Source organism: Corythoichthys intestinalis, chromosome 22, assembly GCF_030265065.1.
Source record: "Corythoichthys intestinalis isolate RoL2023-P3 chromosome 22, ASM3026506v1, whole genome shotgun sequence".
NCBI lineage: Eukaryota > Metazoa > Chordata > Actinopteri > Syngnathiformes > Syngnathidae > Corythoichthys > Corythoichthys intestinalis.
In genome coordinates this window covers 4203784-4222285 of record NC_080416.1, presented here as the reverse complement: position 1 = coordinate 4222285, position 18502 = coordinate 4203784, and the positions used below count along the sequence as shown (strand labels likewise).

Sequence of the window (18502 nt, the reverse complement as noted above, 5' to 3'; positions counted from 1 at the left end):
CCGTTTTACTGGATTTTGACTAATATTGCAAGGCCCACAGAAACTCTGTTCTATTGCTATATAACCATGGAGCCCACCAAAGAAAGATTAGACTCTCTTCTTTCAGCAGGAAGTTCATATATTTTCCATTCTTTAGAAATTAGCCTTATAAAATAGCTTAGTTTGAGCAATTTGCCAATTTCTGATGAAAAAAACAGAGAAATTGAGCTTTTTGTGAAAGCATACATTTCAAACATAACTTTGACTTTAACACAGCTATTTTTTGCTTTAGTTACCCTAATTTTCGCACTATAAGGCACACCTGACTATAAGCCGCAGCCCACCAAATTTGGCACGAAAAAGGCATTTGTTCATCGATAAGCCTCACTGGACTATAAGCCGCAGCTGTTCTCACTGTATCATGGGATATTTACACCAAAAGATATTAACCGGTACAACCTTATTTGACAACGGCATCATACGAACGACTGTCCTAAGACCAAATGAACCATCACTAAACTTTGAACCAATTACTGCAAAGCTTTATTACTTCAAGAAGCTTCATTTGGCCATCACTGGGGGAGACAGTCAACCACTGCTGCCACCTGCTGTTGACGGTTGTCATCCAACATGCCTCTTAGCATGCATTGCAGCGCTACAGATGTAAATAACAATCAAAAATCATGTTCTGTGCTAAATATTTCTTCAGTTACTGTTCCAATTGTTTCATCAATTGCTAGTTATGGTATTTGCTAACACTTTATTTGACAGTGGTGCCATAAGACTGTCATTACACAATCATAATTATGACATGTCTCTGTCCTGAGCATTCATGAATGCTTGTAACAGATGTCATTAAGTGTTATCCGGCAAATGATCTCACTTTTGAATGGATGCAAAAGATCCAAGATGGACAAAAATTGAGTTAGTGACATCATTTGCCAAATGACACTCAATGACATAAGCATTCAGTAATGTCCATGATAGTGTCATGTCTTAATTTTGATGATCTTATGACAGTCTTATGAGACCGCTGTCAAATAAAGTGTTACCTAAAAAATATCAACAAATAAGCCGCACTGGACTATAAGCCACAGGTATCAAAATGAAGGAAAAAAGTAGCGGCTTATAGTCTGAAAATTACGGCACATCCCAAACATCTGAATAACGTTTAACTTTGACAAAATAACATAAACAACAAGACAAATACAGCTTTTGATAGCAAAGTAACAGTTTATTTACACATAACTAACTGAGATGACGCTGTTGTGGCCGTGACAGCCGGGTTAACTTTCCTCACATTGCCGCCCGTCTCATAAATATGGATTTTTTTGAGTCTCTGCGGGTCTGCTCGGCGAGCAGCACGGACTCAACGACATTGTCCGCTGCACTGGTGGTCGTTCTGCTCGGTCGTCCAGCGCCTGGCATCCTTCCGCTGGCGCCTTGACCGTTCGTTGACGTTGAATCCGGTTGCGGGTCTTACCAAATGCACTACTGCCCTCCAGTGGTCAGTTTTATTGCTTTAAAATGGATTTTCAGCTTTGTGCTTTGGAGCTCAGTTGAATCAGAAATCAGAGATGTCTCTTATGAAAAAAAAAAAAAAAAACGTAAAAGACGTATAAATACGTCTTTGGGACACTGAAACAATTAAAAATAGAACATATTTATATGTTTTGGGGAGGAAATAAGTAGAGCTGAAACAAATACTCGAGTAACTCGAGTTTAAAAACTGATCCGAGTAATTTTATTCACCTGGAGTAATCGTTTATTTTGACAGCTGTAAGCATCACGCTTTGCTCGGACTACTTTTAATGCGGGACAACGTGCTGATGTCACGTGCGTAAAGGAAGAAGCAAAAAAAAAAAAACCCCAAAAAAACCGACAGCCGCTACAAACGACGCCGACGTTGCTAAATACTAGGGTGACCAAACATCCTCTTTTGCCCGGACAAGTCATACTTTCACGTTGTATCCTCGTCATCCGGGCGGGTTTTATAAATTCATAAAAATGTCCGGTTTTTATGATTTTTCACGGGACCAATTTGAAGAGAATCCCTCCGGCCGCTGGGTGGCAGCAGTTGACATGGCTCCTAATAGAAGGGAGGGAAGGAGTAGTTGTTCTTGTTTTTGTTGGCAGTTTACCCCTATCTTGAGGCATTACCGCATCTACTGGGTTGACGATTTGGCCACAACGCCTGCCCAGTTGCTAAGTTTTTTTTTACGATAAATATGTATATAATGGCAACTGTTGACTTCTGTCGGAGCTTTGACTGTAAAATCCCGTTTGATGTCGCATCATTGCGCTGCTGATGATTGTAAACTTTTGTAGCAAAGTTTGATTTTTGCCTCAGCTAACTATCAGTAAGCTAAACCACGCTAGGCATTATGGGAAACGTAATTTTGAACTGCTACGTTTGGAAACATGCTGGTTGAATAGTTTGTCAATTTTTTTCGGTTATTGTTTGTGTGCAATCTAGAGCATTGGATGAGAATGTCAATTGAATGGGAATAATAATTTGTAAAGGACAATTGTCACTATAGTAATTTCTAAAATGTTTAGTTGGCACATAACCTACTGTGTGTATGTTTATTGACTGGATGACATTTCCATGTGTCTGCATTTAAATATATATATATATATATATATATATATATATATTAGTCATTATTTATGTTTTTTTTTTTCAAAATGCCTTTTTCCATCCAGAGTGAGGGGGCACACTTTAAATATATTAAAGTGATATAGGCATCTTTGAGTGAACTTCGAGTAAAATTCAAGTATCTTGAGGCTGGGCTGAGTGCCCTCTTTTTTGTAAATCAAAATATGGTCACCCTATAAATACGAGCCCGCACGATTTTATGTTGGTAGCAGGTAGCGTCTGATGAGTCTCGTAGAGATCACATGTATGTTGAACTAGATGCGAAATGACAGACTCGGCCGCGTCTGGGCAGCGTTAGTAAACAGCCGCCATCTTAAAGCAGTAGAGCGCTAAGCGCTAATAAAGAGCGCTAAGCGCTAATAAATAAGATTAACGTTACTGTCACTAGCTCACGTAATGTTAGCCCTGCAGAGGGCTAGGTTTCTATTAATTATGACCACTGCTGATGCATGGCTAACGTGTCTTACATAGAGGCTTTAACATCACATAGCGTTGTGGAGTGATGAGGGTGTAAAATAAAAACTCAATAATGCTAACTATCAATTTTAGCTCAGTAGTCATTGCTGGATAAAACACCAAGTAGCACTGGTCCCTAATGTGCTCCAATGCAGCCTGTATCATACATTTATTTTGAACACTGCAAAACCTCAAAATCCTATCAGACTTACAGTTTAGACTAACTTAAAACTTAACTAGAACTTAAAAATGGCTTGACACAAATAGAAATTCAATTGAAACACGTGGGAAAAAAATCCCAACTTTTAAGTGATGTGTGTTATCAAGCGTAACGGCATTTTTAGGTATATATATATATTTTTAATGAGATCTAAAGGTTTTTTTTGAGTGAAAGCAGTGAATGTCTTTTTTTTTTCTAGTTACATCTGAGATGCAACTGTTGGCTGTTTTCAACAATATACATCGAAAATAAAGACATTGATTGACTGAAAATGGTTCAAGATTAGATTAAATGTCTTGTTTTCTCATGTATATTTGTAATTGCTCTTCACCGAAAAATATATTTGTTTTATCCGATTACTCGATTAATCGATACATTTTTCAGTCGATTACTCGATTCCTAAAATATTCGATAGCTGCAGCCCTGGAAATAAGTAAAAAAAAACTATATTTTCCCCACAAAGAATGACGCTCAGTCTGCTAAATTTATACAGTGATGCACAACGTATACGAGACAAGTACTAAACTTTCAAAAGGCGATTTAAAGTGGGAGATTATTTTTTTTCCTCCATTGCTGTCGAGGGCGGACCATTACACCCCACCAACTACGGTCAGGCAATTAAGCGATAAATAGTATTGTTCCAGACAAACAAAGGAAAAAAAAATAAAATAAAACGTTTAAAAGTGTAAATATATGAAAAAGAAAATCTCGACCACTCCTTGATGTCTGCGATTTCTGCATCGCGACCCTTGATATATGACCATGTTTCACCCATAAAATCCCCCAAAAATCCAGCTGTGGCCATTCACAGCTGTGTCTTGACACTCAGTGATACATGTTACATGGAGTTTTTGGATAGAAACAAGCTAAGTACGCGATAATATCTCATTAATGTCATGGCGTCTGTAATTCTGCTCTCGCGTGCTCTCACCTCCAGATAGGGTTTTGCCTTTTTTTATTTTTTTATTTTTAAATGCCGTCCTGTTCAAAATTTTTCTTCCCCCAGAAAATTGAGATTTTAAGCTTTCCAATGACGTATCACACATGGATATCGGACAATTTTGAAATTTGGCCAAATTGGGGGTCTCAGAGCGAAACTTCAAGTCACCTCAGAGTTTTCCGCCATATATAATACAGAGATTGAATTACTGCGCTTTATTGTTGTCTGCCACTGGAGTTTTATTATCAAGCCCATCCAACAAAATGATGGTCATCTAGTTGGCCTTATTTTTTTTTCATGTCTAAAAAAAATATACAGTGGGGCAAATAAGCATTTAGTCAACCACTAATTGTGCAAGTTCTCCCACTTGAAAATATTAGAGGCCTGTAATTGTCAACATAGGTAAACCTCAACCATAAGAGACAGAGTGTGGAAAAACCCCCAGAAAATCACATTGTTTGATTTTTAAAGAATTTATTTGTGAATCATGTTGGAAAATAAGTATTTGGTCAATACCAAAAGTTCATCTCAATACTTTGTTATGTACCCTTTGTTGGCAATAACGTAGGCCAAACGTTTTCTGTAAGTTTGCACACACTGTTGCTGGTATTTTGGCCCATTTCTCCATGCAGATCTCCTCTAGAGCAGTGATGTTTTGGGGCTGTCGTTGGGCAACACCGACTTTCAACTCCCCCCACAGATTTTCTATGGGGAGACTGGATCTGGAGACTGGCTAGGCCACTCCAGGACCTTGAAATGCTTCTCACAAAGCCACTCCTTTGTTGCCCTGGCTGTGTGTTTGGGATCGTTGTCATACTGAAAGACCCAGCCACGTCTCATCTACAATGCCCTTGCCGATGGAAGGAGATTTTCACTCAAAATTTCTCGATACATGGCCCCATTCATTCTTTCCTTTACACAGATCAGTCATCCTGGTCCCTTTGCAGAAAAACAGCCCCAAAGCATGATGTTTCCACCCCCATGCTTCACAGTGGGTATGGTGTTCTTCTGACGCAATACAGTATTCTTTTTCTTCCAAACACGAGAACCTGTGTTTCTACCAAAAAGTTCTATTTTGGTTTCATCTGACCATAACACATTCTCCCAGTCCTCTTCTGGATCATCCAAATGCTCTCTACTGAACCACAGACGGGCCTGGACGTGTACTGGCTTCAGCAGGGGGACACTTCTGGCAGTGCATGATTTGAGTCCCTGGCGGCGCATTGTGTTACTGATAGTAGCCTTTGTTACTGTGGTTCCAGCTCTCTGTAGGTCATTCACTAGGTCCCCCCATGTGGTTCTGGGATTTTTGTTCCCTGTTCTTGTTATCATTTTGACGCAACGGGGTGTGGAGGGAGTTGAAAGTCCGTGTTGCCCAACGACAGCCCTAAAACATCACTGCTCTAGAGGAGATCTGCACGGAGGAATGGGCCAAAATACCAGCAACATTGTGTAAAAAGCTTGTGACGAGTTATTGCCAACAAAGAGTACATAACAAAATATTGAGATGAACTTTTGGTATTGACCAAATACTTATTTTCCACAATGATTTGCAAATAATTTATTTAAAAATCAAACAATGTGATTTTCTGTTTTTTTCCCCCACATTCTCTCTCCCATGGTTGAGGTTTAACCATGTTGACAGTTACAGACCTCTCTAATATTTTCAAGTGGGAGAACTTGCAAAATTAGTGGTTGACTAAATACTTATTTGCCCCACTGTATGAAAGTTGTAAAGCAATAAAACTACAACAAAAATGAATGAAATTAACATAAAAATATATTTTTGTAATGGGTCAAAATTATTTTTCAAGCACCCTAGACGGTCATTTGTTTTGCATAGGATTTCCCCCCCAAAATATTAGAATTTTTTTTTTTTTTTTTAATTATTTTATTTGATTGAAAATATTTTTTTGGGTGATTGAATGATTTAGACACAAATGTCCTTCCCATAATATGGCCCAAACACAAAAAGGATCGCTTTAATCAAAGAAAACTTTTCAATGAAAAATTAAGTGTTCAAATGCAAATTTTTCAATCTCAAATATTTTTGGGCATTCAAAAGATTTTTCTACGATTGAATTTTTTTTTTTTTTTTTTTTTTTGATTGAAGTGATTTTTCTTATTTTATATTTTTTAAGCAATTTATTTTTTGATTGAATAATATAGCCAAAAATGTCCAAGCCAAAATGTGGCCCAAACACAAATCAACATTGTTTCACTCAAAAAGTTGCTTCAATCACAAAAAAAAAAAAAAAAAAAAAAAAAAAAAAACGACTACAATACAATTAAAAAAAAAAAAAAATTAATCAAAGAAAAATAGTTTTCACATGCATTTTTTTTAGTTTATTGAGTTTCAAATTTATTTTTGCATTCAAACACATTTTTTCTTTGATTGAAGCAACTTTTTTGGTTCAAAATATATATTTTAATTGAAGCAACTTTTTTTTTTTACTTGAAAAAAAGAAAGAAAAATAGCTTTCACATGCATTTTTTGGAGGGGGGGGGGTAAAAATATATTTTTTGATTTGAAGCAATTGAATTGATTGAATAATAAAGACACAAATCTACCTCCATGTGGCTCCGCCCAGGGAATACATATTTTTTGACTGGGGTAACTACATTGGCATGACACCGGCGGGCATACCAAATTCAATGGATAACGATCTTGGCGAAAAGTATTGCCTAAGCAGCCTGATTTCAAATTCCCCTCAAGGCTGATGGGAAACAAAAACGCTCATTGTCAACTTATTATTATAAATATTTTTGTAGGTTAATTTTATTGTTGTCACTGCGTTTTGGGGTCATCAACATGTTGTGCCCCCTCTGCCCCAAAAGTCAAACTCCACCTATGGTTAAAGAGTTAACCAAAAAGCTGCATATTGTCATTTCAGTGCAAGGCATGAACCCTCACGTGAAACATCTAAAAATAAATGAATACATAACACAGCAAATCTCATCCGTATAATGTATGATAGGCATGTGCAGTCAGTGACAATGAAAAAAATTTATCCCCCGGTGTATATTTTAGGGAAAAACCGAAACGCAACATTACATAACTGTCAAATAGTAATCATACTCATCTGACATCCAGATCTTATAACAATAATTAGATAAGGCCCATAGTTGCATCAAGGAATTGTTTAGGCCATGTGATTGCAAGGTTCTTCATGTGTATTAGCCTGACGGAAGTTTCTGTCGCATGTTTTGCCACGCCTCCTTTAAACCCTTTTTTGCCTTTAAGTATAAATGGAATCGAAAACTGGACTTTAGGTAGTGCAGTTTAGTAGGCTAATCCTAGAACTCCTGTACTCTTGATTGGTAAGGTTGACCGATAACGGAACTTTTTTCCATCATGCCTGAATATAAAACGCGTTGGTATTGATTTAGCTCTTGTTGCATTTTTTCCGACAGAAAATATCATCAAAGCGGCATCAGGTAAGACGAACCTAAATGACTGTTCTTAATAATGTTGATCAAAGTATTTACTAGCAGGCTTTTTACAGCAACCAAACCAATATTGCTAGCTGTTTTTGATTGATTTTTGGGTTCTTGGATTACTGTATAAACTATGCGCCAAATCAGTCCAATGAAAGAATTAGCTTCTCTTCTTCAGCAGGAAAAAGTTTTTATGTATTTAGCAAAATACTCGATGTCAACTCCCTGAATATCACAGCAAAAGTGGATAGTACAGTGGGGCAAATAAGTATTTAGCCAACCACCAATTGTGCAAGTTCTCCTACTTGAAAAGATTAGAGAGGCCTGTAATTGTCAACATGGGTAAACCTCAACCATGAGAGACATAATGTGGAATTTATTTCCAAATTAGAGTGGAAAATAAGTATTTGGTCACCTACAAACAAGCAAGATTTCTGGCTGTCAAAGAGGTCTAACTTCTTCTAACGAGGTCTAATGAGACTCCACTCGTTACTTGTATTAATAGTACCCGTTTTAACTCATTATCGGTATAAAAGACACCTATCCACAATCTCAGTCAGTCACACTCCAAACTCCACTATGGCAAAGACCAAAGAGCTGTCGAAGGACACCAGAGACAAAATTGTAGACCTGCACCAGGCTGGGAAGACTGAATCTGAAATAGGTAAAACGCTTGGTGTAAAGAAATCAACTGTGGGAGCAATTATTAGAAAATGGAAGACATACAAGACCACTGATAATCTCCCTCGATCTCGGGGCAACATGCAAGATCTCACCCAGTGGCGTCAAAATAACAAGAACGTTGAGCAAAAAATCCCAGAACCACACGGGGGGACCTAGTGAATGACCTTCAGAGAGCTGGGACCACAGTAACAAAGGCTACTATCAGTAACACAATGAGCTGCCAGGGACTCAAATCCTGCACTGCCAGACGTGTCCCCCTGCTGAAGAAAGTACACGTCCAGGCCCGTCTGCGGCTCGCTAGAGAGTTTTTGGATGATCCAGAAGAGGACTGGGAGAATGGGTTATGGTCAGATGAAACCAAAATAGAACTTTTTGGCAGAAACGCAGGTTCTCGTGTTTGGAGGAGAAAGAATACTGCATTGCATCCGAAGAACACCATACCCACTGTGAAGCATGGGGCTGGAAACATCATGCTTTGGGGCTGTTTTTCTGCAAAGGGACCAGGACGACTGATCTGTGTAAAGGAAAGAATGAATGAGGCCATGTATGGAGAGATTTTGAGTGAAAATCCTCTTCCATCAGCAAGGGCATTGAAGATGAGATGTGGCTGGGTCTTTCAGCGTGACAATGATCCCAAAAACACAGCCAGAGCAACAAAGGAGTGGCTTTGTGAGAAGCATTTCAAGGTCCTGGAGTGGCCGAGCCAGTCTCCAGACTTCAACCCTATAGAAAATCTGTGGAGGGAGTTGAAAGTCCGTGTTGCCCAAAGTCAGCCCCAAAACATTACTGCTTTAGAAAAGATCTGCATGGAGGAATGGGTCAAAATACCAGCAACAGTGTGTGAAAAGCTTGTGAAGAGTTACAGAAAACTATTGGCCTCTGTTATTGCCAACAAAGGGTACATAACAAAGTATTGAGATGAACTTTTGGCATTGACCAAATACTTATTTTCCACCATGATGTGCAAATAAATTCTTTAAAAATCAAACAATGTGATTTTCTGTTTTTTTCCACATTCTGTCTCTCATGGTTGAGGTTTACCCATGTTGACAATTACAAGCCTCTCTATTATTGTCAAGTGGGAGAACTTGCACAATTAGTGGTTGACGAAATACGTATTTGCCCCACTGTATGTTTATTTTTTTAGACATGAAAAAAAAAATAAGACCAACTAGATGACCCACTATAATTGTTATTATAGTATATTATTATCATTATTATTATTATGTAATCATTCTTATCAAACTTCTGCTAACGGCCAGAGTATACAGTGCTATAAAAAAAATTATCTGAAACTTTTGGAATTTCTCACATTTCTGCATAAAATCAACATCAAATGTGATCTGATCTTTGTCAAAATCACACAGATGAAAAAACTGCCTGCTTTAACTAAAACCACTCAAACATTTATAGGTTTTCATATTTTAATGAGGATAGTATGCAAACAATGACAGAATGGTGGAAAATAAGTAAGTGAACCATCACATTTAATATTTTGTGGCCCCACCTTTGGCAGCAATAACTTCAACCAGATGCTTCCTGTAGCAGCAGATCGACCTGCCACATCAATCAGGACTAATCTTGGCCCATTCGTCTCTACAAAACTGTTGTAGTTCAGTGAGATTCCTGGGATTTCTGGCATGAATCGCTGTCTTTAAGTCATGCCACAGCATCTCAATGAGGTTCAAGTCTGGATTTTGACTTGGCCACTCCAGAATGTGTATTTTCTTCTTCTGAAAACATTCTCAAGTTGATTTACGTATGTGTTTTGGATCTTTGTCTTGATGCAGCATCCATCCTCTCTTTAGCTTCAATTGTCTGACAGACGGTCTCTGGTTTTCGGACAAAAAACATCCTGATAAACTTTTGAATTCATTCTTTCATTATTAATTGAAAGTTGTCCAGGCCCTGAGGCAGCAAAACAGACCCAAATCATGACGCTCCCTCCACCATGCTTCACGGTGGTGATGAGGTGTTGATGTTGGTGAGCTGTTCCATTTTTCCTCCACACATGACGTTGTGTTTAGCTTCCAAACCATTCAACTTTGGTTTCATCAGTCCACTAAATATTTTGGAGTGGAGTCACCAAGTGCCTTTTTGCCAACATTAAACGAGCAACAATGTTTTTGGTTTTTTTTGGACAGCAGTGGCTTCATCCGTGGCGTCCTACCATGAACACCATTCTTGGCCAGTTTACATATAGTTGATGTGTGCACAGAGATATTTGACTGTCCCAGTGATTTCTGTAAGTCTTTAGCAGATACTCTAGGGTTCTTTTTTACCTCTCTGAGTATTCTGCGCTGAACTCTTGGCGTCACCTTTGGTGGACGCCCACTCCTTGGGCAAGAAGCAACAGTGCTAAACTCTCTCTATTTGTAGACAAATTCTCTAACTGTCGATTGATGAACATCTAGACTTTTAGAGATGGTTTTGTATCGTTTCCCAGCTTTATACAAATCAACAATCCTTGATCGTAGGTCTTCAGCTCTTGACCGAGCCATGATGACCATCAAGCCATCGTGACATTTCTTGCCAGGTGTGTTTTTTTATAGTGGGCAGGGCAGCTTTAAACCAATCATCAGTGATTGGACACACCTGATTTAAAATGGTAAAAATTGGTTTCAATTCCTCTTTAAGTCTCCTTAGGCAGAGAGTTCAATTACTTATTTTTCCACCTTTCTGTCATGGTTTGCATGCTATCCTCATTAAAATATCAAAACCTATATATGTTCAGGTGGTTTTAGTTAAAGCAAACACTGTATTTTCATCTGTGTGATTTTGACAAGATCAGATCACATTTGACTGTATGAGAAAATGGTGAACAGTTGGATTCTGCTATACTCAACAAAAGCAGTAAATTTGTGACCGTACCCCCTTCCCGCACCCCTGTTCTATGTGTTCACAGAATGTTTGTCTTGCTCTGCATCTTGCTTTTGGTGGGATCTGCCAGCTGTAAGTCTGCACATTATCCTTATCTAATATGTTTGGACCACATTCACTATGTTAAATGTTTAGTATGAAATATTATTGTATGATTATATTTAGAGATGCGGATCGATCGGGTCCGATCACGTCATTTTCAAAGTATCGGAATCGGCAAAAAAATATCGGCCATGCCTTTTTTAAATATATCTATATATTTTGATTAAACCGTTTTCTAATTGTATTTAACGTTTCAGACAAAATGTCTTACACTCGTCCAGTCTTGAGTTTTGGCTTAAGGTAGGGTTATCAAATTTATCCCGATAACAGCGGCAATTAATTTTTAAAGAAAGGTGTCAAGTTAAAATATTGAACGCAATTAATGCATACGCTGCACGACCCTCTACCTTATTGTCGCGCTCAATCTGTAATGACGCCGTTTTACCTATATAGAGAGATAAAAGGCAGGGCAAAATGAGTAGAGGTAATTTTGGCAGCCTCCAGAGCCTTTTTTTAATTGGCTGTAGCCTTGCAATCCCTCTCCCTATGATTGGAAATCTCATAGGAAGCAATGTGGCCAAACATGGTGGCAATTGAGCTTTGTCTTAACACCTTATGTTACTTCCCAACGCAGAGAAGATATATCAATTGGTAGCACTACGCATAGTCATGGTTCCACTTCCCATTATGCATTTGGGATGGCCACAGTATCATTTACTGAAAGCTCAACAAATACACTAGATGGCAATATTTAGTCACAATATACAAAGTCACAAGTCTTTTTACCCGTGGATCCCTCTCACAGAAAGAATGTTAATAATGTAAATGCCATCTTGAGGATTTATTGTCATAATAAACAAATACAGTACTTATGTACTGTATGTTGAATGTATATATTCGTCCGAGTTTTATTCATTTTTTTCTTAATGCATTACCAAAATGTATATGATCGGGAAGTGGAACCATGACTGTGCGTAGTGGCAGTGCTACCAATTGATATATCTTCTCTGCGTTGGGAAATAATATAAGGTGTTAAGAAAAAGATCATTTGCTACCTTGCTTCCCCACATTGCTTCCCATGATTGTAAGGCTTTAGCCAATTAAAAAAAGGCTCCAAAGGCTGCCAAAATTCCCTCTACTCGTTTTACACTGCCTTTTATCTCTCTATATAGGTAGAACGGCGCCATTACAGATTGAGCGCGACAACGCGTGGGTGGGTCGTGCAGCGCATGCATTAATTGCGTTAAATATTTTAACGTGATACTTTTTTTTTTTAATTAATTACCGCCGTTATCGGGATAAATTTGATAACCCTACATTAAGCCTAAACTAAAGACTCTGGATGAGTGTAACATATTATCTTTGTAACGTTAAATACAATTAGAAAACGATTTAATTAAAAAAATACATATATATTAAAAAAAGGCATGGCCGATATTTTTTTGCCGATTCCGATACTTTGAAAATGACGTGATCGGACTCTAGTAAAAACTCTTCTATACATTTCTCATCGAATGATGCCCTTTTTTGCCTTGAGCTAATGGACTTCGATAATGGAGTTTGTCTGTGTATTTTCTATTTATTTATTTTGCAGCCCAGTGGAAAGACGACGACTACTCATTTTCTCTGCCAGTAGGAAACCCACACGGACACACTTATGTCATTCAGCGTCCTGGAAGAATTACTGGCGTTCGAGTGTGGGCGCTTTATAACAGTCGCATAACAGGGTAAAGTACCGATTTATATTCAACAGAATAATTGAGGGGGGAAATTAGTTATTTTTTTACTAAAGATACACAATAATATTCGTCACCGATAATTATCGGCCTATAATGGCAATTATGACGTCACACAGATAATCCAGATAATAAAAAAAAATTCAACCGATAATGCAATCCGATAATTATATACTTGATTTAGCCTCCAAATGTGCGCAACCGAAGAATTCAGCACGCCGCCTCCTCAACCCCTCCCCTCTCTGAAGCCCCTGAGGCAGGAGGGGTTGAGGAGGCGGAGTTACACGACAAGAAGTAGTTGAATATTATGGCGGCTGTTACTAAAAAAAACGACGCTCTCGCCATCTGCGAAACATGTACCGCAGAAGTTCCAATGACATAAGGTGCTAAGAAAAACATCAATTGCTACCTTGCTTCCCCACATTGCTTCCCATGATATTTCTAATCGTAGGGAGAGGGATTGTAAGGCTTTAGCCAATTAAAAAAAGGCTCCAAAGGCTGCCAAAATTCACTCTACTCATTTTACGCTGCCTTTTATCTCTCTATATAGATAAAACAGCGCCAATACAGGTTGAGCGCGACAATGCGTGAGTGGGTCGTGCAGCGCATGCGTTAATTGCGTTAAATATTTTAACTAGGGCTGTAAAATGATTAAAATTTTTAATCGAGTTAATTACAGCTTAAAAATTAATTAATCGTAATTAATCGCAATTCAAACCATCTATAAAATATGCCATATTTTTCTGTAAATTATATATATATTCTGTAAAATAAATTGTTGGAATGGAAAGATAAGACACAAGATGGATATATACATTCAACATACGGTACATAAGGACTGTAGTGGGCATTTCACTCTACTGTCATTTAAATCTGTCTATGCTGTCCTCACTCCGAAGCGTCTACTTTTTCCAAAGCTAGACAGCTAGTGAACGACGCCTTAATAATTAGACTTCTTCCTTTTTCATCTGATTTATTAATAAAATGGCCTCAAACCATTGTCCTCTTTAGACCGTCGTAAAACAACAAAATAAAAGTACACAAGCATTGCATTAGCAACAACGTTAGCTTAGCACGCTATACAGGTTCACTAAACATAAACAAAAAGCATCTCATACAAAAAATATAACATTTCGCTTACTAACATAATATGTACATTCTTTACAACAACCATACTTAGGGACAAATCTTGTCCAAGGATCATATAAGCACAACATTATCAGCCCGAGACGTCGTGCAGCCATAATGAAGAAAGAAAAGAAAATAATAAACCATGACGCAAAGCGACCACAAGAGTTCGCTGTTGGACAGCGCAAAAAGCCTTGCTGTAAAACTTACCAAAAGGCAGAATACTGTGCATTAATTGCGTCAAATATTTTAACGTGATTAATAAAAAAATATTAATTACCGCGTGTTAACGCGATAATTTTGACAGCCCTAATTTTAACGTGTTACATTTTTTGAAAAATTAATTACCGTCGTTATCGGGATAAATTTGATAACCTTACCTTTAGCCAAAACTAAAGACTCTGGATGAGTGTAACATATTATGTCTGTAACGTTAAATACAATTAGAAAACGATCTAATTAAAATATATATATATATATATATATATGGCACGGTGGCTGAGTGGTTAGCACGTCCGCCTCACAGTTCTGAGATCAAGGGTTCAATCCCGGGCTTCGGCCTTCCTGTGTGGAGTTTGCATGTTCTCCCCGTGCCTGCGTGGGTTTCCTCCGGGAACTCCGGTTTCCTCCCACGTCCCAAAAACATGCATGTTAGGCTGATTGAACACTCTAAATTGTCCGTTGGTATGAGTGTGTGCGTGAATGGTTGTTCGTCTCCTTGTGCCCTGCGATTGGCTGGCAACCAGTTCAGGGTGTCCCCTGCCTACTGCCCATAGTTGGCTGGGATAGGCTCCAGCACCTCCGCGACCCTCGTGAGGAAAAAGCGGCATGGAAAATGAATGAATGAATGGATGAATGAATATATATATATATATATATATATATATATATATATTAAAAAAAGGCATGTCCGATATTTTTTTGCCAAATCTGATACTTTGAAAATGACGTGATCGGATCCGATCGATCGGGACATCTCTATCGTGCATCACTATTTTTTACGTATTTTTGACATAACATATGATAATTTGTTCTTTAAACATGTTGATGAATTTAGTACTTGTATTCTTACTTATCAAGCTGTTTTATTTTTCTTTAGCATCCAGCTTCGCAACGGCTACTCCTGGAGTCACATTGCAGGCTACACAACAGGCCCAGTTCAAGAGATGTTATTGTATGAAAATGAGGCAATTGTGCAGCTTTCTGGAAAATACAGCTACAGGATAGATTCTCTGATATTTACTACCAACATGGGTCGTTCCCTGTATGCTGGCCAACCTCGTGGGAACTCATTCAACATGTACCCCCACAGCAAAAAGGCTGAACTTCGCTTCATCAGTGGTCGTCAGAGTGGCGGCATCTTCACCATTGGGGCACACTGGGGAGTTGTGACTGACCCTAATGCAAACACTAACAATACTAATACTTACTAGTTATCATTCACATAAGAAATATTTTAGTTTCATGTAATGAAAATGTGTGCTTAACTCTTTTACATCTTAATTACATCATTGTTCAAAGTGAACTAGAATGAGCGAATGTGATTCTTTCTTATAGCCTTTGTATCTTGTGCTTCCAATGTTATTTTTATCATGATTTTGTTTTGTATGATACTGTGAAGATTGAACATTTAGCAATCAGACTGTTAATGTATGAAGGACCCTAACCCTTTTCTCGTAGGCACCGTCTAACTGCATTATTCTAACACACCTAATATAATCAATCAGGGAATAGTATCATTTCTCGTATTTACTGTTTGACTGTTTGTATTACTCACACCCGATATAAAATAAATAGCACTTATACCATAGTTTAAGGAAAACAAGCAGAATACAGGGCATAAAAGATATAGTACGTGATGCCTTCTTATTATGGTAGCCCAATGTGAGCGTCATGCAAATGACTGAGCAAGATTGACGCTGACAAGCCGACGTCCGCACCACCAACTCTCGCAATAAGTTTTCCCGGACAGTCCAGAACAAATGGCGGGACACCCTGTCCCAACACAAGGAACACCGGAGAACGCCCGATATCCAACCGATAACATGACTGACAAGACTCCAAGAGCCCCTTTGATGCTGAGGTGGCAAAATCCACAACCCTCGTTGCCCTGACAACAATAACTCCCGAATCCTCCTGTCCAATCCACAAACAGACAATAATCCCAAACACACCCTTCTTCCTGCCCACGGCCCACCCCACGAGAGCCTTCAAAAGACTGAATGTTTAAATGAGCATTGTCAATTTTCTCGGGAACCTTTTGGTGACGTATGATAGGGTGACCTTGCCTCCCTGCCTGAGTCTGTTTTTGTTTTGCCTTGCTGTTTGATCACTGTCGACCTGAATAAATTGTCAACTTGTTTACGGGGAGACCTTTCAACACTAAGTCATTTCAAATGGTTAAGACTAAGGTGAATGCACGGATTTTGGCCTTTTGGCCAGGATGTCGGGGTTCCCACCGGCCTGGGTCGTTGGATCTGCGCCAGTGCGGGTCCGGCGGTTCAGCTGGCGTGATTCCGGCAGCCTGGCAGTTAGATTCCTTCATGTAATAAAAACTGCATTGTTTGTAATGCTTTTTATACCAATGAATTATATGTGATTGTGCTGTCATTTACCATTAAAAAACTATTTTCCTTACAAAGAATGAGTTTCAGTCTCTGATAAGTAGGGTTGGGCATCAAGCATCGATGGGAACCGGTTCTAACACTCTGATGCTCCCGGAATCATTCAAAATCTTAAATTTCGATTTTCTTGTTTCGATGCCCTTACCACGGAGCGGTAAAAACTTACTCGAAAAGACTGATATTTATATACAAGTTATAATTCGCCCTGTGAGAAGTTCATTCAATTTTAAAAAAAAAAAAACATTGAGAAGTTAAGACTTTCATATAAACTGCAATTTTTTGGACATTTTTTTTTTTTACCCTGCCTCTTAAAAGAATCGGAATCGGGAATGGTTTGAAACCGGAATCGAAACATGGAATCGGAACCGGATTCGTTCAATTTCCAAACGATGCCCAACCCTACTCATAAGTTCATATTGTGATGCATAGCGTATAATAGACAAGTACTAAGGGGAAAAATAACTTTCAGAAGGCGATTTTAGGTAGGAGATTATGTTTTCCTCCATTGCCGTCAAAAGCAGAATATTACACCGCACCAACTACGGCAGGGGTGTCCAAACTTTTTGCAAAGGGGGCCAGATTTGGTGTGGTCAAAATGTGGGGGGCCGACCTAGGCTGACGCCCTTTACGTAGAACAATATATTTAAGCAAATTTTAGCAAGCCATTCTGTGTGTCACATTTGCTTTGTTTATTTTTTTATTTAATTAATAATTTCAAGAATCTCACAACTAGCCTTTGTGGCGTTAGACTCTCGGGATATTGCTTCTGTGAAATTAAACTAGCTTCAAGTTGCTTTAATTTTTCGCTGCGTAACTTCCCTATAATCTTGTCGTACATGTCAGAGGGTCTTGTTTGGTAATATCGCCTCACATTGAACTCTTTAAAAACAGCAACTGTCTCTTTGCAAATGAGGCAGACACAGTTGTTGTGTATTTTAGTGAAGAAATAGTCCAATTTCCACCTATCCATGAAGCGTCAGCCGTCGCAGTCATCTTATTTTTGTTGTTGATTGTTGCTTTTTTAGAAAATTGGAAGTCAAGCGTCACACGGGGTAACGTTGCTTAGAGTGCTGCTGCCTTTTAGTGGGTAAATGAGGAGCAGACTTTAATGTGCAAGCTACTTCTTATGTTGGTAGCAGTATTGCCGAACAATTTATTAAGTCTGTGTGCGGGCCAGACGTTATTGATCTTATGACAGAGGCTGGGGGCCGGATGAAATTTGACCATGGGCCGCATTTGGCCCCCGGGCCGCACTTTGGACATGTCTGAACTACGGGAACGGCTATAAAAGCAATAAATAGTATTGTTCTAGAACCCAATTTCTTCATTAAGGTTGAGACATTTGTAGAACACATACGGAGTCCCTATAGGGACATCGACAGATATAAATTTTAAACTATCTGGTGCACACTAAAAACAATCAGGTGTGCACTGGAAACAATCCAGTAAACATTTGCTTTATACTTTATATTTACTTGAAGTCCCTGGAATTTTTTGGCATGAAAAGAAAGACCAGAGGGGCGTCAAATGACCCTGATACCAAACTGACTGCTTGTTTGAGTGGTCAATTGTATGACAAAGCCCAGTAATCAAGCAGGTAACCCGCCTACACACTCCTGTGGAGTCGCTGCCTAGGTGTGAAGGGGGGGGTTTCACTCTGGATAGCTGCGATTAGCATCTTGAATATTTGCAGATCCAGGGCTCCCTTGGCTTTGT

At 38.7% G+C, this 18502-nt stretch overlaps 1 protein-coding gene across 1 annotated transcript; it reads left to right on the top strand.

The window, feature by feature from the left end:
• Positions 1–7482: 7482 nt before the first annotated feature.
• Positions 7483–16790, top strand: LOC130910798 (zymogen granule membrane protein 16-like). Its single transcript, XM_057828357.1, has 5 exons — positions 7483–7575; positions 7669–7692; positions 11282–11328; positions 12893–13025; positions 15262–16790. Exons 3-5 carry the CDS (start codon positions 11283–11285, stop codon positions 15593–15595), a joined length of 513 nt encoding a protein of 170 aa, XP_057684340.1. The 5' UTR covers positions 7483–7575; positions 7669–7692; position 11282; the 3' UTR covers positions 15596–16790.
• The last annotated feature ends 1712 nt before the right edge of the window (positions 16791–18502 follow it).

What these genes read in the sequence shown, in the direction of transcription:
- LOC130910798 (XM_057828357.1), top strand. Translation starts at nt 11,283, where the DNA reads ATGTTTGTCTTGCTCTGCATCTTGCTTTTGGTGGGATCTGCCAGCT. An exon ending in TTTGGTGGGATCTGCCAGCT is followed by an intron (nt 11,329 to 12,892) that starts GTAAGTCTGCAC and finishes TTTATTTTGCAG; the next exon opens with CCCAGTGGAAAGACGACGAC. An exon ending in TATAACAGTCGCATAACAGG is followed by an intron (nt 13,026 to 15,261) that starts GTAAAGTACCGA and finishes ATTTTTCTTTAG; the next exon opens with CATCCAGCTTCGCAACGGCT.